At 40.5% G+C, this 20,907-nt stretch overlaps 2 protein-coding genes across 3 annotated transcripts in view; both read left to right on the top strand.

The window, feature by feature from the left end:
- Positions 1-15,906, top strand: part of vldlr (very low density lipoprotein receptor) — a 32,484-nt gene extending 16,578 nt beyond the window's left edge. The window contains exons 7-20 of one of the 2 annotated variants that reach the window (XM_028417619.1): positions 282-404; positions 859-981; positions 2,033-2,152; positions 3,207-3,332; positions 3,511-3,682; positions 3,818-4,042; positions 4,133-4,251; positions 4,982-5,121; positions 5,934-6,075; positions 6,421-6,570; positions 11,128-11,187; positions 14,067-14,144; positions 14,255-14,424; positions 14,827-15,906. In XM_028417619.1, the coding sequence (XP_028273420.1) occupies positions 282-404; positions 859-981; positions 2,033-2,152; positions 3,207-3,332; positions 3,511-3,682; positions 3,818-4,042; positions 4,133-4,251; positions 4,982-5,121; positions 5,934-6,075; positions 6,421-6,570; positions 11,128-11,187; positions 14,067-14,144; positions 14,255-14,424; positions 14,827-14,862 (1,784 nt within the window). In that variant the 3' untranslated portion in view covers positions 14,863-15,906. The remainder of the gene's footprint in view (positions 1-281; positions 405-858; positions 982-2,032; positions 2,153-3,206; positions 3,333-3,510; positions 3,683-3,817; positions 4,043-4,132; positions 4,252-4,981; positions 5,122-5,933; positions 6,076-6,420; positions 6,571-11,127; positions 11,188-14,066; positions 14,145-14,254; positions 14,425-14,826) is intronic. The other variant, XM_028417620.1, reaches the window with a different exon arrangement.
- A 441-nt stretch (positions 15,907-16,347) lies between these two features.
- Positions 16,348-20,842, top strand: kcnv2a (potassium channel, subfamily V, member 2a). Its single transcript, XM_028418468.1, has 10 exons — positions 16,348-16,453; positions 17,220-17,469; positions 17,633-17,782; positions 17,975-18,153; positions 18,251-18,422; positions 18,947-19,138; positions 19,204-19,458; positions 19,532-19,648; positions 19,762-19,887; positions 19,999-20,842. Exons 2-10 carry the CDS (start codon positions 17,332-17,334, stop codon positions 20,254-20,256), a joined length of 1,587 nt encoding a protein of 528 aa, XP_028274269.1. The 5' UTR covers positions 16,348-16,453; positions 17,220-17,331; the 3' UTR covers positions 20,257-20,842.
- The last annotated feature ends 65 nt before the right edge of the window (positions 20,843-20,907 follow it).

Genomic DNA, 20,907 nt, shown 5'->3' with positions numbered 1-20,907 from the left:
TTACATATCTCTCATGTGCTCTCCAAATTAATCCATGCTTTGATTAGGATGCCGTAAGAAAAACAAAATGTCAGTCAGCTGCACTTAATTAAGTAGATTTCTTTTGTCCTTTTGGTTTTTGTGCTTTTCAGTGTAGAACTTCAAACAGTATCTTGATTATTCTAAATTGTGTTTCAGTTTCTTTTCAGCAGATTAATAGTTTAATCCATAGACTGTCATTCCTATATATATATATATATATATATGTGTGGCTAAGGGTTGTATGTGTATGTCCTTGGCAGCTGTACGTACTTGTGGGCCAGATCAGTTTAAATGTGACGATGGAAACTGCATCCTGGGCAGCAGGCAGTGTAACGGCATCAGAGACTGTGCAGACGGATCAGACGAAGCCAACTGCAAAAATGGTGTGTGTGCATGCAGCTCTACAAATGACTGTTTTGTTATACACCTGAGGGCATTGTCAAGCATCGTTTAAGGTTTTTCTCCTTAGACATTTGTTTTTACATTTCACCTCTGTCCTGACACTCTAAATCAAAAGAAAAAGAGTATCTAAGTTTGTTTGTATGTGTAGAAATGCTTTAGGAAGAAAAACAAATGTTACTGTACAAAAGCACACTGTTGCTTTATGTAAAGGATCTATGACTGTCTCACTAAGACATTTGTTTTTTATGTCTTATGAGATCATGTGGAGCATGCATTTATCAAAAAAGAATTATCCTGTTTTCTTGACCTTGATTTTTGCTCCAGGAGAAAATATATACTTGATGTTCAGTCATGCACGTGTTGTACTTTTTGTTACTTGTATTTTCAGAGGTGTTCTATGTTTCTATGTTCTTATCATGTAATATATATCTGCAGTCACTCAGTGTAATGGGCCAGAGAAGTTCAAGTGCCGCAGCGGGGAGTGCATTGAGATGAGCAAAGTGTGTAACAAGGCCAGAGACTGTCCTGACTGGAGCGACGAACCCATCAAGGAATGCAGTAAGTGTAGAAAAAAAGCTCCGTTTGTCCATATTTTAAGAAATCATGTGTCTTCATCCAAATATTACACCAACCTGAAATGTGCACTTTTGTTAGGTGTTGTATTGTGTATCTATTTAGTTTGTTTAACAAAAGAACAAAGTATAGACCTGTTCTATAGGTAAGGTAACTTTAAATGACTTCTGTTATGATTTGGCACTAACTAATAAAATTTGACTTTCTTGACCTTCTTGGGTGAAGTCAATTTTATATTATATCTAATGTCATGTTAGGGGAAACACTTAACCATAATAATCTTCCTATGTACTGTGTATGTGTGGAACTTCTGTAGAACCAAAATGGTTGTTCTGAATAGTCATCTATCATCCTTGCACAGCTCGCGGTCTTTCAAATGTTCTTTTTTGAAGGATTAGTGAGCTGCATTCCCCTTACAAGTTTGTGGCCTACTCAAACTATTCATATCATAAACAATACAGCAAATGTAGACAAATTTGATACGGATGTTAAAGGTCTGCATTGGCTTATAACAGGGCCTGAGTGAATTTTTGTTTGTGTCTTGTATTATTCATCTCACTTCTGAGCTGTAGTGTTTGCTATCAATTTAAAGTTTTTGTTGTTTGTTTTAATACCTGAGGCAGAATTAGATCAAGGTGGAACTTCTTTGAAATGATGAAAAAGAAAAAAAGTTACTAAATAAATAATAAATACAGAGGCGCTGTTTTTAAATTACTTTTCTAGTTACTAGGGTCATTAGTTTGTGCAACAACTGAAAGAACAAAACTACTTCAGATAAAATGAGCTTACCCACAATGTTTGAGTTTCATGCATGGAGCTCAGAAGATGTCCGTGAGCTAGAACTCATGAAAGCTAGCAATTCATGGTTTGTGCTTCCCAATTGCTGCTTTATCTTCTTAAACCTGAAGACTCAACCAGAAAATGCACCATTGTCCTTCTATGAACACAATGTACATGAACAGTGAATCAGTTTTATTTTTTTTAAGGTCTTATTGTTGTGTCTTCATTTCAAAGCTGCAATTTCTTGTGCTTTCAGATTTTAACGAGTGCCTCCTTAACAATGGTGGCTGCTCCCACATCTGCAAAGACATGGTGATTGGCTTTGAGTGTGACTGCACACCTGGGCTCCAGCTCATAGACCACAAGACCTGTGGAGGTACATATCCGTTTTATCTAGTAAGAAAGTTCACTGGGAAATGTTTTAACTCGGACTTTATTTAGTTATTTTTTGCATTTGGGTATTAGACTCCCAAACATTGTCTAGTTCTGTCGTGTCAAATACTTTACTTTTTGTTGATGTATTTTTTGTATTTATATTTGACTTATTGAACCCAGTCTAATCATGCAGCACAATCATGCATCTTTTGTCAAGGAAAGTACCGAGGTAGCACATCAGATGTTCAGACGTTGTCACTGATGGGCTTTTGTTTCCTCGCAACAATACACTTTGATCATTGGAGAAGAGAGTTCTGTTGCCTTCAGACATCAAGGCTGCAGAGACTTTGTTTTATTTATATTTGGCTTCAGAGAGGAGAGATGCAGCACTCTTCCTGCCTTTCTAATAAATCACCTTTCTACAAGAGTAGGGTCAGACTTGCAGTAGGCTAGTGCTCTGAATTAAAGCCAGTACATGCTGTTATTGTGCACTGGACTTTGTAATGTTCAGTGTGTAATGTGATTGGCTGTGTTGTAATCTGTTTTTCCCTAATAGCAGAAATCCTCTTGGTAACGTTCAGGAGGCACTGATCCGACACAGTTGTGTTACTGAGCCAATCTTGGCCTCAAACACTGCTTTGAATATTGGTAATGTGCATAATCCCATCTGGAATGAACCCCACTGGTTGCACAGAGGCACTTAATCTACTCCCAGATGTAAAATTTTTAGTAAACTCTTGAAAATATTTCAAAATTTACATCTAAGTCTGAGCGCGCGTGTTGCTGGGTGGGTTTCTGGCAAAATATCAACAGCAATTAAAGTTTTAATTTGCATTTTGTGTATGTCCCAAACACACATCGGTTTACAGTCTCATGTGACAGTTTCTGGGAATGAAGGTAAAAATCTCAATTTTGTTGTAGCAGAGCTAGGAGGAAACGTTTGATCACCCAAATGGAGTCATTTAGCAGACTTGATTAATTAAACATGTCAGATACTAGCTATCTTCTGTTTTTCTTCTTTCACCCATCATTCACTCACGGTTCTCTGTATGCAGACATCAATGAGTGTCTGAACCCTGGCATTTGCAGTCAGATCTGCATCAATCTGAAGGGAGGATACAAGTGTGAATGCCACAACGGCTACCAGATGGACCCAACCACTGGTGTCTGTAAGGCTGTTGGTAAGTTAATGACTAGTGTTAACTGAAAAATATGGAAAATATTGAGGACAATTTAGAATATGTTAAACATTTAGCCTAATAGGAGTGATAGCCTGCAGCAGCAGAAAGTGAGCAGGCATCTGTTTTGGGGATGAACCATCAGATTCTCTTTGATTAACTAAATCTGTACTGTCCTTAGGTAAAGAGCCAAGCCTGATCTTCACCAACCGACGCGATATTCGTCGTCTGGGACTGGAGAGGAAGGAGTACACTCAGATTGTGGAGCAGCAGAGGAACACAGTGGCTCTGGATGCAGATTTTAACCAGCAGACAATTTTCTGGGCAGACCTGGGCCAGAAGGCCATATATAGGTAAACACACTTAGCCCGTTAGTGTCTAACCACATCTAAAAGCAAATATAGTGTACTTCTAAAAGGCAAGGAAGAAGTTATTACTTGTGTAAGTTGTATTTTAGTGGTTGCTTTTTTTTCTTTTTGTCCTTTCAGCACTTCGCTGGACAAACGTGGGGAGGTTGGCACCCACAAGAAAGTCATAGACAATGTCCAGACTCCTGTGGGAATCGCAGTGGACTGGATCTATAAGAAGCTTTACTGGTCTGATCTTAGCACCAAAAGTATTTCTGTATCCAACTTCAATGGAACCAAGCAGAAAGTTCTGTTTAACAGAGGCCTCAAAGAACCGGCCTCCATCGCTGTGGATCCCCTGTCTGGGTGGGTTGAAAGCTTGTGCCAGATGACAATGTTTGATCTCTGCTTTGACTCATACTTGTATTGATCTGATGTATTTTTGTGGTCCTGTAGGTTTCTTTATTGGTCTGACTGGGGTGAGCCAGCCAAGATTGAGAAATCTGGCATGAATGGAGTTGACAGACAGGTTCTGGTAGCAACTGACATCCAGTGGCCTAATGGAATCACACTAGGTAGGACAACCAATGAGTCATCAACAGTAGAAAGAATTTTCTCCCTCTTGGATTTCTACAGTTGTAATTATGGCACATACTGAAATATGCATCTGGTCTGTGGTTTAAAAATGAAGTAGATACAACCTCAGAACAAAAAACCATATGACATATTACAGTTATTCCATTTCAAAAGATAAGCCACTGTAACGCGTTTTAAGAGGGGAAGTAGCAGTCAGATGCTGCTAATCAAATGCTGTTAATTATTTTATCATTAGCAAGCGTGAGCACCTTCAATTATTTCAGTATTAAGTTTCCTCACTGATTTAAATGTTTCCTGCTTCTCCTTAACTGATTTAAGTGTCTGAGCTTCATGTTTTCCTGCTACGGGCTTCCAGCCATGACAAAGCAATGTAAGATATGTACAATTGTAAATTTAGATTTTACATCTCGAAGTAGCATCAGCCCATTCATGTATTAATGCTCAATGGCTCCTAAAGGTCAGTTAAGTTTCCTCACCAGTGACCGATTGTACAATTCAATCTTTTATCTTCCTCGGCATCACCCACACTGTGAGAATTGATTTCTCCTTGTTAATGAAATGTTGTATTGATTTTTTTTTCTTCCCATCACCTCCCTCCGACCTTTTTCTACCTCCTTTCTTTCTACACTCCTTTTCTGTTGTTCATAATTCTCTTTTATTTTTCCCGTTTTATTTCGTACCTTTTCCTTCACCCTCTCTCTGTCTCAGATCTGATCAAAGGAAGGTTGTACTGGGTCGACTCAAAGCTGCACATGCTCTGTAGTGTTGACCTGAACGGGGACAACAGAAAAAAAGTGCTACAGTCTCCAGACTATCTGGCTCATCCCTTTGCACTCACTGTTTTCGAGGTACTACACTTAATTTACTTAGAATAAAATCTCCTGACGCATTTGTGTACAAGGGGAAAATTCATATTGTTTGAAAGCGTTCATTTTTTAAAAATATTTTTCAGTGACTTGTTCAATTTAGTCATGTATAGCAAACAAAAAACAATTGTGTGTTTTCTGCAGAGGAGTAGTAAGACAACTTGCATTCTGGCATCCACTGTTCTACTGTACTTACCCATGGTTGGATAAACATTTGCGACTCATAGTCAGACATGTGTGCACTCTCGCTGTTCACCAACTCCCACTCAAGCAACTGCTGGCTTGCTCTCACTCAGACAGATGACACATTTATTCACAGCAGGCAGTGCTGTTAAAATGCTGCTCATGTCTGAACAATTTTAACATTAAGTGACCTCTGCTAAGGCTCCATATGGTTAATGTAACTGTTGGCAACATTTAGATTGAATAAAGATGCTACTGTTAAACATGTTTACGGTGAAAGGCACAGTAACTTAAAGTAGAGGGCTACCTTCATCAGGAGAAAATCCATGGAGAGATGTGACAGGTGGTCTCTGCAGACTTCAGTACAGAAATGCCATACAGATGGTCCTATCACACAGATGGTTGAATTTGTGATGTAGAAACTGTTTATTCATGGATTTGTGTGCTGTAATTTATCCACACATTAGAATGTGTATATCTGCGATAAGAAATGTAACACATATCGAACATATCGAAGGGTACTATGTTTAGATATCAATGTCCTATTTAAATATACTTAAATTTTCCAGTCTAGGATTAATAAAGTATGTTTGTTTCTGTTTTTTTTAAAGGATCGAGTCTTCTGGACAGATGGCGAAAATGAAGCTATCTATGGCGCAAACAAGTTCACTGGTTCCGATGTGGTGACGCTTGCCAGCAACCTCAACGACCCCCAGGATATCATAGTGTACCACGAGCTCATTCAGTTGTCGGGTAAGAACTTACAGGGAATGGATGGGAGTGTAAACAAGTAGAGCAAATCAGGAACAACAGATGGACATTAATGGTTGCTGAGCTGGAAAATGTTCTTATTCCCACAGACCCGCAGGCTTAAAAACATCACATGATCGGGGCATAGGGTGATTTTTCTGCTGCGAGTTAATAAACGCTAATGAAGAAAGTTAATTAAATGTTGCTTATGATTGCACACAGACAGTACTGATGATAATCATTTTAGCTGCAATGATTGGCAGGGTAGTAGTTTCAAGGACTTTCATGATAAAATGAAGATTACAAGTGGAACCAACACTAAACTTTTTAACAATGACTTGTGTGCAGGTACTAACTGGTGCGCAGAGAAAGGGGAAAATGGAGGTTGTAGCTACATGTGTCTGCCCGCCCCACAAATCAACAAACACTCCCCAAAATACACCTGCGTGTGTCCTGATGGACAGGAGCTGGCTGCTGACGGCCTGCGCTGCAGACCTGGTGAGTCAGAGTACCCCGTTGAAGAGGTGAAGCCCCTTTAGGACAATTACTATGTCTTAAATTTGAAAGCATTAATCATTTGGCAAGGAGTACTACCTTTTGTGATCAGCTTTTAACTTCATAATATTAAACAAGTGACTGCAGAGCTTGTAAAGATACGAAAATTTAGATAATATGAAGTGTAGGCTATACAATTTAAAAATGAAAATATCGATTCTTACTTGGACACTAATTCTGCTATAACTACAGAGAGCTCTGTTGGATCCTTCAGGCATGAACTAAATGCAGGATGAGATGATTAAGCTGCATCACAGTAGGTGGGGTAAACTATACATATACAGCACAGGAAGAATATAAGAACAATTTTAAAAAAAATTAGTTTTAATATGGTTGGAGAATACAGAGTCATGATATGACAAACTATTTAGGATATTCACTCAGTGGTACAGACAAAGATAAAAATGTTTTCCTGAAGAATTGTTTAAAAGAAAAAAAGCATGATCTTTATTGGGCAGATGGAACATTTGTACCACATTAACGCCCATTTAATATGTTGTTGTATAATTCATTACATAGCTTTCACCTCAGCCCTGACTCTCAGCAGATATTTTTAAAGTTTCTCAAAATAGATTTAATCACATGACAGAGATATTTTGTAGTGTCCACGGGCCAGCAAAAAGTTAAAAGTGAAAGTCAGTGGAGAAAACAGTGCTATGGGACAAGGACGTTTGTTTTGTTGAAGCTTCATGAAGAACAAAGCTTTCTTTGTCATTCAGTAGCACAATAAGTGGAAATCTGCTGAGAGTGTACCCTAAGGTTGTTAGTAAGATGTGACAAACTGCAGATGTGCAAACGAAGTGTGACCCTCTTAAGAGGATTCTCAGTCCATTGAATTCAAGCTGTAGATTATTGAAAGTTAAGGTTAATGCTCAAAAACCATGTGATTTGGATGAGCTTTAACAATTTGCTAAGAAAGAATGGGCTACGATGCCTGAAGAGTCAAGAGGTTTCTTGCCAGTTTTTAGTCAGAATGGTTAGAGTAGCTTTTATCAGTGGGTCAAGCAGTTATTCTAAACTTCAGATAGCCAAAAGCCCCTTGGCAAAGTTCGTTAAGTGTGCCAAAGTTATGTTATGTTACAGTGTGTGTATACAGTTTGGTATATGGCTTGGTCCCCTGCTTCCAAAATTATTGTCCAGTGACGCATAAATACTGCATGATAGACATTAGCAAGTGAGGCAGACACTTCTCGTCTAATTTGACTTTAAACGGCTTTAAAGAGTTGCATCAGTCTTTCCTCTTTTCTCTGCTTCTCAGCTGCGCAAACATGCTTCCATGGTGTGCGTCTTTTGTGAGTGTTGTTTTGTGTCTGTATCCATGCCAGCCACAAACCCAGCTGCCTGTTTGCATTAGCTGCCTGACAGCTGAACAGTGATTGAGTCAGTTGGTGTTGTGATCCAGTTTTTTCTTGTCTTGGCAAGTCTCAACACTGTCCTCCTTCACATCTCAGCTGCAGCTCTGTTCTCTCCTCCTGTGTTGGAAAGTGTCTCAGTCATCTCATACTGACAGCTGATGTGTGTCAGTTCTTGAGGTTGTTTCTTCTCCCAGCCATTGTTAGTTGCTTCCATCTTCTAACCCGAGTGAAATATGGCTGTGTTAATGCAGTGACAGCTGAATGGGCACAACACCCCTATGATTGTTAAATTTTATTTTACTGCCATGAGTATGAGTCAGCTGCAGCCTCAACTAATCTAATAGACATGCCTCAGAAACTCCCTTCAGTTGTTTTTGAGCAGTCCAGCTCCTTTCAGCGCTCCCACAGATTAGCCTTTTCATACTGAAGCAATGGCAGATAGCAACCTGACAGCTGAATTCAGTGCACATACTCTCCTAATTGGACTCAAACTTGTAGACCAAGACACTGGTGTACGTAAAGTACTGTAACATCACCCTGAAAACCCTCTGCTCTGCCATCCTCCTGAGTGAAAGTCTGCTTATTTAGCCTGTTCAGTTTAGTTTTAAAATCTTTTCTACTTTCTCCCTCGCTTAAAGTGAGCACTGGAAGCCTGGGCAGCTTTTTGGATTTTTATTTTTAGTGATCTTCCCTGTCCCTTCAGTGTTATTGCCTTACATGCACAGCAGAGGATGGTTCTTTGGTGGTTGAAGGTTAGAGCAGCAAGTTTGTTATTGTGAGGTCACAAAAATAATTCTTACTGTTCTATGTTTGGCTTTGTTTAGATTATAGGTTTTGAATAATACTACTGCCCACAACTAGGATTAAGTTGTGTGTGTGTGTATGTGTGTGCTTGGGGCCAGCTTATAGCTCTTCTCAACAGGCACACTTGGTGTTTGAAGTGAGCGTTTAGGTCTGGTCACTCAGTCCCTCCCATGTATTTGCTTTTTGTTTAGCTGTGGAGCTGTAAAGAGTGCAGACCCAGAATTAAATGAACTCTGCAGTGGTAGACTTGTCAGCTATGCAGCAGATTTTACAGCCTGCCTGCTCCACAGAAATGTAATGGCCTTCTTGCAGTGAACGTCCCCGCAGCCTGACTCACCTCCTCACAGACTGTTTGGGAATCTTGTGTTGCCTCCAGGCTTTTTACAGCCGCTGTGATGACTGAATGTACCACCCAGACTGCCAAGATGTGTGTTGTGATTTTCCTTCTGTGCACTTTTATGCAGCTTGTGTGGCTTGTTGTTGAGAATCTGTACAAACTTATTTATGCTCAAGCTTGACTGCGTTGTGCGAGTGCATGTCAGAGCGTAAGGGTGTTTCTATCAGTTTTGTGCATGTCTTTCATGTGCATATGTGTTTCTGCAACTGTGTTTACACCAATGTCTATAGTACAGTTGAAGCAAAGTGAGCATAGTGTGGGAGTGTTTGAAAAGGGATGCCTGTCACTTTCTGAATGCTTATCCACCTTCCTCCTAGTTGGGCTGTTTCCAAAGGCTTCGTTGCTCTTTACTACACCACCAGCTAAATTTATCCCATTTCACAGCCGTCGCAGTTGGATCGAATAGGAACTGTAGAGCATTGTGTAGTTGCAGCTTTGACCGGTTCTAATCTTGTTAGTGAAAGAAAGTAATAAATGGGGCCCTTCACTTCAGTGTTGAACGTTTAAACTGCGAGCAAGGGATTCATATAACTTCATATAACCGCCTTTACAGGCGACCGGGGGGTGTTTTCCTTCAGGCTAAACAATCTTAGGCTGATGTACAGCCTGTTTCGGGGAGTTTCTCTCTCTGCTGGGACTCTTAGTTCCAGTTTTTTGCTTTGGTATCATTCATAACATGTTCCTTCTTTCTATAAAGAAGTAGTTTAAAAAAAAATCTTATGCCAAACTATATGGCCAGCCTACAAGCATACCATCATAACCTCCTTTTGACTGCCTTGTCCTGATTTTTCTAGGGTTTTCTTTCTTTATTCCAGTGCACTCGGTAGTGCCCATTTTGATATCATTTGGATGGTTTTTTCTTTTGAATCTGGTAGATTGTGTAGCTCAGAGCCCAATAAACCGCTCTTAGAAAGGGTAGCACCTGCAGAGTACAATAGTGAGTTATGACAATTTTGAAGCCATTTTAAGAAGGTAAGGCAAGGCGAAGATCAGACAGCCTTTAAATTCATGGATGAATGACATAAGGTAACCAAGGACCAGAACCGGTGAGTTGTGTGATAAAGTGAATATTTAGGTGGGATGATGGTGCAGAAACTCTTTGTTCATAACCCTTTATTTGCTTTTAATAATATATTTTCCAAGAATTGTATACCAACATGCTACAACTTGTGAGGTTTCAAAGATCAACCATGGCCTGTTGTCTTCTGTGTGATCTGATCAAAGTTTGATAGACTGACGGATTCATCCCATCACCTTCCAGGTATTCTTGTGATGGCACCTGCTCTTTTCAAAACAGCCCGAGACTAATTCATGGACTTCTGCATCAACATGAGTTCTAAATAGCTGTACTTCTGAGACGCTACTGCAGTCAAACTGAGTGGAGTGTACTTCTAGCATTTGCTTTAACTGATATAAAATAATGTCGCAGGTAAAGCCTTTGGTCTGATCTTGAATGTGCATGAAATTGGTTCATTAAGCATGAAGCACCCACCCTCATCTGCACAGCAGACACCCTGCTGCCTCTCTGCTAATCAGGCCCACATTGATCCATCATAAAGATTTTATTGTTCCTGCAGCTGCCCTACCAGGTTGTACAGATGCTGACAGGGACATCCAGATCAATGCAGTTTGTGTGCTGCAGCTTTGTTGTATCCATTAAACGGCTTTAGAATGTTGCCACTTGTTTTGTGTATATCTCACTGGAAACACAGCACTATCCTCTGTAGATGGTGTCATGCTAGTCTCTTCTCTTGGATACAGTGGCTTGGTTTCTCTCACTGAACAAGCAGATCCTGCTTTCATCTTATCAGCGTGTATTTACTAGTTTAGTCTCTTGAGATCTGGTTTATATTCAAAGAAGGCCTATTTCCATGTGTGCAGTTTAAAAATGGGACAACTGATGTTTTTGTTGTCAAACCCATGACTCTTGGTTCTCTCTGGCAGACCCTTCTTCCAAAGATACCTCAAAGGATGATGGGAGAGCGCTAATACAGTCGCCCCCAGGTAAAACTACTGGCTGCCTGCACTCTGCTTGTCTCTGGCTTGGTGACTTGCTTTAAAGCATGTTGGTCTTTGTTTAAAACTTAGTAACAGGTTGTCTTTTTCTTTAATTCAGGTGTTGGCTTTCTGTTTGAATTGTTATCTGGGATAATCTGTCTTTAAAGTGTTTTAGCTAAAATTGGCTTCTTTGTGTCTGTATGTGAATCCACTAATGAATGGCAGAATTGCTGCTTCTGTCTGTGGCGCTGTATGTTGGCTGTATGAGTTTATATATAATGTTGGCTTCCATCTGTGCTTTTGTTTCTTCTTTGATAATGATGTGTTTTAGGCATCACAGTCATTTTATCACATAATCATAGTACAAATGTACTAACTCGGCGTTTTACTGCTCACTGTTCACTGCTTCCTTTGGAGCAGAAAGGTAGATTTTTATATGCTTTAGGTCATTTTATCGGCTAATGCAGGGGAACCCATTTTGTGCCATTAACAATATTTCAAACTCAAAATGGCATGTGGTAGATTTAGTGCTGTAGGCCATGAATAATAATATATATATAAATGTTTTTAAACGGACACCCCTTCAATCCTGTATCCTTCAAACCTTGTTGGAAATTCTGAATAAGTTGCATAATAAAAAATATGCTTCCTCCTACTAATCTACAAATAAAAATAGCCCTTGTCACACACACTCAGCTTAAAGTCTGCAGAATCTGGTCCAAGGGACTCGTCAGGAATAATTATTTTAGGCATTAATATTAAAGGTATGATTACTTACATTTGAATGAATCTGCCATATTAACAAAAATTCAAAGCAACATTCAGGCCAGCACAAAAACTGAGACAAACTACATGTATTACTGTCAACATTATGAACTATACTGTGATGATTGGTAGTGACTGTTAATGTGTCCCGTTTGTGTGGAATGGGCTAAAGGCTGACTATGGTCTTTCACTTTTCCACACGGTTGGTTTCTAGTTACAGAAAATATTTTCATTTATCCCTCCTTTCTTTGCATTGTCTTCACAGTTTTTTCTCATAGCATTATTCACAGCTTATGTTCAATCTTGCAGATTAAAGATTTATTTGTGAGTAATTGGTCTCAGCTGCTGTGCATCTTTGGGTCTCTGTTGCACTGCTTTAATTAAATCCGGGAGACGACTGTAATATGTTATTTGGCCCATAAAGTATGAATGAGCTTGTTGTCTGTCATGAGTCAAACATTTCAGACTCACAAGATTTAAAATGTGATTAGTAACTTGTTAGACTTTATGTGTTTGGCTTCGTAACTTTGTCCTTAAAATGCTGCTGCTGAATGGACTGCATGCATGAAACCTAATCAGAAACACAAGGAGTTGTGTTTGTTTCTAAATTACATTGCACTTGTTCTCATGACTTTTATTCAGTTTGACGCTAATTTTGTTTTGAAACCATAACATTGCTGTCTGCTTTCCCCCTGCTGCACAAGTAGAGCAGTAGATTCTGTGGGGATTCCTCTGCCCCAGATGCCATGCATTATATATGCTCTGCTACTGTTTGACTGCACTGATTAATGATGGAGTGTGGTTATCAAACCATACTTTAGCATTAACTCAGGAGCAGCACCCAGTGGTTGACACGAGGAAGTGGCCCTAAACAACCAAATCGACAAATCTGTTCCACTTACAGTTGGAGATGATCTGGCATTCAGTTACTTGTATACTGTACACAGGCATTCATAGTGATCTCTGCTTTCTGGGAGAGCTTTCTGCTCACTTACATGGTATTTGTGGATTCATTTCTCCCTTTTCTGATACAGTTGTGTGTGTATTACACACAAAGTGTTGAAAACATGCTACATCTTAAAGGACATATGTACTTCTTTTTTTCTTTCTGTCATTGGAAAAAGACCAACATGATTTGTTCCTGGTCTGTGCGATCAAGCTCCATTGTTAAAGAACACTGCTGCTGTGTTTTCTGACATGAATGTACATGCTGTAATTTAACAAGTAGTTTGTGAAAAAAGGAACATTTAGCTGGCACAGAGCTACATCTTCTACAATTAGCAGTGCCCCAAGTGGTGCTCGGCCTTCTTACACCGATCCTGGTAAAAGCTGGGGTGTAAGGCCTGTGGGTATTTTAACAGACCAGCCTTTGGTAATTTGCAATAAAACTCTTGACCTGGCACAAGGGGGAAGATCGAGGTCACCTTTAAAGGCATTATTGTACGAAATGACTGTTGTGAGAGATTAAAGTTTGTGTACTCTGCACCTAAGTGATGGACTGCAGTGCAGTTTTCATGTTGATGACCTCACTGAGCTATTGGCAGCAAACCAGATTAGTTGGCACCAAGAGCTCTTGCTTTCAGCTGAGCTGTTTATCAGTCATGTCACTCACTCGTCTCTAACACCAAAGAACTCGGGCTTTCACACACACGCACACCAAGACCTGGTGATGTAGACCTGGGAAACTATTTTTCGTTCCAATATTTATCATAGGAAACTTAGGAGCACAATTGTATGATGGTTACACATGCTTGCTCATGTTTGAAAGTTAGAGACTTGAATCAATATGCATAAATTATTCCTGATAGATTAGACTTAAGTGGGGCTCCAAGCAAGAGTAGTTTCCATGTTTTACAATTTTAATGCATTTGTCATGTCAAATGCTATTTTCTTATTCCATCTTCCATATAAAATCACTGGCATAAAAAGACCCTGTGACACAGCTGAGCATCACATCTTCCCTTGCAACCTTTGCAAGATCATACACCAGGGGTGAAGCAGGATCCTACTTCCCAGTCTCTCCACATGCAATCAGCATCTTTCACTGTTTTGTGTCGTGATGCAACAGGGACCCCATACTGGGGCTTGCTTTTATACCTGTGCTTTGTGTTGGTTTTCAGAGGCCAACGTTAGCACATCCATTCAGGTGAACTCCACAGCCAGAGGGTCTGCCGCTGCCTGGGCCATATTGCCTGTCTGTGAGTAGAAATCGCACGTGTACTTGTACTGACACATTAAACCCACTACAAACCTAGTAACCTACTAATTTGTGTCTTGAAAACTTGCATCCACCTGTGTCTCTGCTCAGTGCTGCTGGCAATGGCAGCTGCAGGTGGCTACCTGATGTGGAGGAACTGGCAGCTGAAGAACCAGAAGAGCATGAACTTTGACAACCCCGTCTACCTAAAGACCACAGAAGAAGACCTCAACATCGACATCACTCGACATGGTGCCAACGTGGGACACACTTATCCTGCGGTGAGTCAACAAGCCAAAAACTGTGAACAAAGTAATCCCAAACGCAGTTACATAGTATGTATTTGTTAAACTAAACAAAAATCTGGTGCTTTTAAAGGATATAAGTGTTTTCACTCTAACACAAGAGATGGAGGCCGCAGGTTAATGACCTCCAATCTCACCCTGACCTTGTGGCCTGCTGTAATCAGTGCATTGTTGGCTGTCCACTGAGTTTATGTACACAGATTAAACAGATTAACCTTAGCTCAGCCAGAGCCACAAGATGGACAGAAACCTCTGCCTATCACTCACAGGTGCAGCATGTGAACGAGTGTGCATTGAAGCCTTTCTGCTTCTCTCAAATCTAAGACAGAAGTAAACAAGTTCTTCCACTGTCCTCCCCCTCCCGTTTTCTGTCCCCAGATTTCAATAGTGAGCACAGAAGACGATTTATCCTGATCGTGTTGGGTTTCTCTTTCTCACGGCAATCCGTAGCGTTGCTTGGCACCCCCTCGTTGCCATGCCGATGGTTGTCCGTAGCAGCAGCCCTTACAGTACGACCACATGCCTTCTGAAGTGCATTATGTCATTATCAATGGCAAAGAGGAAACGTTATTTATTGTCAATACTTCAATGAATTACATGTCACACCTGTTTTCACTCCGCCGCCATGGTGTTAGGAATTTTTTATTTTTCCTTCTCCTTTTTTTATTATTTCCGGACCCCAGATGGTTTCTGGTCATTTTGCCCCACCCTCTGATGAAATTCATTTGTTGTGACGATTCCTTTCAAAGAGGTCGCCTCATAAAGGACCTCTGAGTTGGACTGCACTTGTAAGAGAGAAAATGGATCTGAGCTCTCAGGACACAACACAGAAAGTGATTGAAAACATGAGGCGCTAATGGAGACATTTTGGTCCAAACTTCATTTCTTGCTTCCTATGAAAACTGGTTCAGATGTGAATATTTATTACGCCACTCATGTTTTGGGACGGTTATATGTAGGTTTTCTTTTGTTTCTGCTTCCATCGGTACTTCCTGTTGTGCATTCTTACCTATTATTATTATTATTATTATTATTATTATTATTATTATTATCAGCATTATTATTATCTGTGTAAAAATCACAGTGGTTACAGCACTTGTAAACAGTGTAAATATTTACCCATCATCCCTCAGAGACATGACCGTCAATCAGGACTCTCAATGCACTTTGATCAAATGTTCCTTGTGTAAATAAGATTGTATACATTTGACTTGAAATCAATTTTTTGCTATGGTTGGGTATGGTACCAGGGTTAGAGTTCAGATGTATTTAAGAAGAAAGAACAAAAACACAACTGAATTTGGTAAAACTATTTTGTATGTTTGTGTGCTGTTGCTGTGAACCTTTTCTAGCATTGTACAGTGAGGGAGAGACATTAAATCTTAAAAGCTCTGTATCTGTGAAGAAATTGATTTGAGATTCAAGTTGGAATTAAAACCTAATACACAACGTTGTTCAGAAGATGACGTCCACTCTCTTCAATCATACATACAAGTTACACTATGTGGCTAAAACTACATACACATGGGCTTATGATTTGGGGCTAATTGTCAAAATGGTAAATACCAGAGCTCCAATGGAAAGAAGTCCTGTTGCTACATGATGATAGAGCAGTATTTAGATTTTCTGAGAGGCTCGAAAATCCAGCTAGGATAATGTGATGTTTTTTCCCCTCTAAAAAGGGACAAACATTGTTGGAAAACAGGGGTGGGAAAGTCTACTTGAAGCACAGTTGTGCTGTGGAATACATGTTGGTCAATCGGAAGCCTGAAAGAGCTGCTCGGATCTTTCAGAAATCCACTGCTCCATTACATTACCAGAGAAACAGTATTGTGCAAACATGTAAAATTCTCTGACCAATGTTCCAGCACTGTTTAACTGCACTTGCTGCTTTACAATGTAAACAAAAACCCTGCGCACTGACGTTAAATTCAGCCTTTAATCTCAGCCGTTCTTCCCTCATCTCTGCCGGATCAGAGCAGCTTGAAGGACGAACATGAAGGAGGTGTGTATGTGAAGTTGAGGATGTGGGTCGAGACGATAAGTCTTTTTATTTGGAACGAATCTGGCTCAATCAGTTCATTATCCGTGTTTAACTGCAGCATGGATTAAGCTCCACCTACCAGTGGGACAAAATACGTCAAACACACTTGGATTAAGGCAGAGATCATGTCAGATGTGAAGGTCTGAGTTACATTGAGGAAAAACAAAGCTGCGGGTCCCAATAGAAAATGTTTGTTTTGAGAGATTAAACTGCTTTTAAATTATTGTATAAAGTATACTTAAGAGTTACATTTTACTGCCAGTGTTAATTTGAGTTTAAGACAAAATACAGCTGAGCCTCGTGGAACATTTACAAAATGTGACAATGGCAGTCTACCTCCACATTTCGTTTCTGTCCATTCAAGTATTTCACTCGCATATCACACTTCAGGTCACTGGAAAAAATTAATTTGATTAAAGGGTAAATCGGAGGCATTTCTTTGCATATCTAAACATTTTGTGGCACTTTTCTAGCATGTGTTAAGCCAATTAAGTGTGAAATCATTTTTATCCTTAGAGCAAGTAATATAATTGTAGCCCACCTATTTATCAGCTGTGTTAAAGTACGAGAGTTGGAGTAAGTGGGAGGAGACAGAGGGCAAGAGAGATCAAGAGATGGATGGAGGCGGATAATAGTATTTAAAACTTTAAGCACCCGGATCAGCTCAGTCAGCGGCAGTATGCGATGAGTCATTTTCTACCTTATTATTACTCTGCTTCTCCTATAGCCGTCTGAACCATAGGCGTCTGATCAAGGTGTCCAACATGTGACGGATGGTAACCGGGATATCTCTCAGTGCACTGTAATTGGATTCCATTTGGGCGTATAGACTTGGAACAATGTTGAAGCACCTGAGAGCTCGTAGCAGGAGTTTGTTCTCCAGCTATAGGCACAACAGCCGGACTCAAGCTGTCAAAGAGCCCATTGACTACCTGGACTTATTTAGCACATTTGTGAAACCATGGAACTCCATGCAGGTCAGACACTGAATTTATCCATGTTTCTAATTGTCATTGTTTGCCCAACCTTTGCATGTCTCTCATACTTTTGTTCACTCTCTGATCTTTTCATGTGTAAAACCTTAAAACAACTTGTTTAAGGTTTTCCAATTGTCACCTTGAAGTGTTTTGTATGTTTAAGGACTTGAGCAGAGACATCTATGACCTTTATGCCGAGTATGGAGATGAGGAAGAGGAGGAGGAGGAGGAGGATCAATTACTGGTTTCTCCCTCCCACCTGCTGGTCTCCCCAACCAAACACTTCACTCTCAACATCAACGTTGGAGGAACGGTAACTTCAGTCAGCTTCTACTGCAAAAATGCCGCTACTCACAAGCTGTTCTACACCTGTAAACTCAGGTTACCTGTAGATGTCGCCACAGGCAACAAATGATTGTGTTGGCTGCAGGCAGTGCATGAAACAAATTTTAAATTTAAAAATGTGGGGTGAAACATGAATGATTTATTTATTTATTTTCTGCAGGTGTACCACCTACCCTACAGGTTAGCTGCCAGGTATCCCAAGACTCGCATTGGGCGACTGGCCACATATACAGACCACAACAGGAAGCTTGACCTGTGCGACGATTATATTGTTCAGAGCAATGAGTTCTTCTTCGACCGAGACCCAAAAGTCTTCCACAACATCTTTCACTTCTACAGGTACGAAACCATATTTATATATATTTTGAATAATATTTCCTCACAATGAATTTCCATCCCGTCTAACAGTTTACCGCTGTCCTTACTCTCTGATCAGAACCGGAGTGTTGTGGATTATAGATGAGCTCTGTCCCCGTAATTTCCTGGAGGAGATCAATTACTGGGGTATCAGAATCAAAAACAGCCAACGCTGCTGCCGCATCTCCTTCGAGGAGAGGCAGGACGAGCTGAACGATCAGCTGAAAATACAGAAGCAGCTGATGGCAGAGGTGGGTGCGCTGCTCTGTGTTTCACATTATGTAATGGAAGTACAGTATATTTAATCAGAGGTAGTGCTCAAGCTTTTTAGTTTTCATGTTCAGAAATAGTTTGTAGATGTAATCAATTGTATTTGCCAAATATAAATCTGTATTATTTTACCTGAGATTTTGCCAGTAATCTTCAGGCTGTCTGACCTACATTATAAACCACCGCTCTGCAGTCTTGACAGATGGGAAGAGAAGAATAAGCTTTGTCTCTGGCACAGATTTGGACAGCTGTTTCCATCAGTTTGTTTGCACCAGTTGTGTGTTTCTTTGGCATTTTGCTTTTAGATCTTGAATTCAGTGCAGCTTTTAAGCTCTGTGTTTGTGACATTGCTTCTGTTGTCAGACAATGAAATAAGAATGAAATTGTTACTGAAACACAAACTTCTGTGACTTATGTTAGCAGCTAAAATCCCGATTTTAAACCGCTTATGAGCTTTTTAATCTAGACAGAATTTCATTAAACATTTCTGTCACATGACCTTCAGGTGGAAATGGAGGAGGATGAGGGCCTGTTCCACAGTATAGCCTTTGGTTCAACCCGCAGAAAAATTTGGAACCTGATGGAGAAGCCGTTCTCCTCAATTACTGCCAAGCTGGTGGCGGTCGCCTCCTCCATCTTTGTGCTGGCCTCACTGGTTGCTATGACTCTCAACACAGTAGAGGAGATGCAGTACAAGGTATGCGTCCTTCTTTGTGTGTGGTACTGTTTGAAAGCGCTCATAATCTGAAACCTCTGTTTCAGACGCCATCAGGCCAGCCCAGCGGCAGATTCTACGGCGAGTGTGTAGAAACTTTCTGCATTACTTTCTTTACCTTGGAGTACCTGCTCCGACTCTTCTCCACACCCGACATCAAATGTTTCGGACGTAGCATGCTGAACACGGTGGATCTGGTCGCCATTCTGCCGCACTACCTGCAGATCATCCTGGAGTGTTTTGATGACGAGACCGTACACCTGCACTCGGGGGACATCCAGACTGTAGCACGTGTGGGAAAGGTAAAGTCAGGACATAAGAGGATCAACACTTCTGCTTTCACACATATTCAGGCTGTGTTTTCCCTTCCCGTAGTTAGGTCAGGTTCTTAAGATCATGCGACTGATGAGGATCTTCAGGATCTTGAAGCTGGCTCGTCACTCAACAGGCCTCAGAGCCTTTGGTTTTACACTGAGACAGTGCTACCAGCAGGTCAGTCTATAACTGCAACTCCTGTCAAATCAAATCACAAGATACATATTTTACTCATATGTTCATGTGGTTCATACAGACTGTTCTAAAATATTCCTATCATGTCTCTGCAGGTAGGCTGTTTACTGCTCTTCATTGGCATGGGGATCTTCATGTTTTCAGCCATGGTGTACACGGTGGAGCATGACGTCTACAACACCAACTTTACCTCCATTCCACACTCATGGTGGTGGGCAGCTGTGAGTCGACAAAAATCACACAAACTGACAAGAAAATGTTTAAAGCCAGCCTCGGTGCCTATGTACTATTATCTTTTTCTCTCTCTTCTCCTCTTCTTTTCTGTCCCTCAGGTGAGCATTTCCACTGTGGGCTACGGTGACATGTTCCCCGAGACCAACCTTGGTCGGATCTTCGCTTTCTGCTGCATCTCCTTTGGCGTCATCCTCAACGGCATGCCTATCTCCGTTCTCTACAACAAGTTCTCCGACTACTACACCAAGCTCAAGACCCATGAGTACACTGCCGTCTCCAAGGCCCGTGGGAAGCTGCAGTTCGCCAGGAGGGCAGCGAAAAAGTTCGGTAACGTCGTTCAGCCGAAGCTGCAATGACGATGATCAGGCTGTGAGGATCAGGATTTCTGACCACGGATACTGCAGACTGTCCATCCTTTCTGATTTCTTTCTGGAACTTTGCAAAACTGACATTCACACTATGACAACATGGAGGAAGGAGAATCTACCTCACATTTTTTCATTTGTTACTAGTTCTATACCACTTCCTGTTTCACAGTCAATACTATCAATGTCTTTCTGGAAAGTGAGCCCCATTATTATTTTAATCTGGACTATAGCTCAGAGACATATATATACAGATATATACTTTATTCCTCATTTAATCTATCCAAGCATGCATTTAAAGAAAGTAATGGAAACATCCTCTGAATGCGACGAAGGTTTGGATCAGATTGTTGTTTTAAATCATTTAATCTTCAAAGCTCTCCAGCATCGTCTGTGTTCCCTCTTCTTCCTCCATCAGTCTCTAAAGCTCACATGTAATCCAGGGCTCAGAAGAGAACAACAGGACATGAACAAATCAGAACCAAAAGATCAGACATCTGGACGAGGGATATGAGACCTGTTTTGATTGATTTTAAAAATATAGAAGAAAACATACCATAGGCCATAGGCCATCATAATCCTGTGTAAACACTTCACACCTTAATAGTATAAGATTTGTAAAGAATAAAGACATCATCATCT

The sequence above is a fragment of the Parambassis ranga genome, chromosome 12, assembly GCF_900634625.1.
Source record: "Parambassis ranga chromosome 12, fParRan2.1, whole genome shotgun sequence".
Classification (NCBI taxonomy): Eukaryota; Metazoa; Chordata; class Actinopteri; family Ambassidae; genus Parambassis; species Parambassis ranga.
Note: the sequence above shows the minus strand (reverse complement) of the source record. Positions and strands in the feature narration are given on the sequence as shown.

Coding starts and splice junctions, on each gene's coding strand:
- kcnv2a (XM_028418468.1), top strand. CDS start 17,332: ATGTTGAAGCACCTGAGAGCTCGTAGCAGGAGTTTGTTCTCCAGCTAT. Junction 18,154..18,250: donor AACATCTTTCACTTCTACAG/GTACGAAACCAT, acceptor CTCTCTGATCAG/AACCGGAGTGTTGTGGATTA. Junction 19,888..19,998: donor ACTCATGGTGGTGGGCAGCT/GTGAGTCGACAA, acceptor TCTGTCCCTCAG/GTGAGCATTTCCACTGTGGG.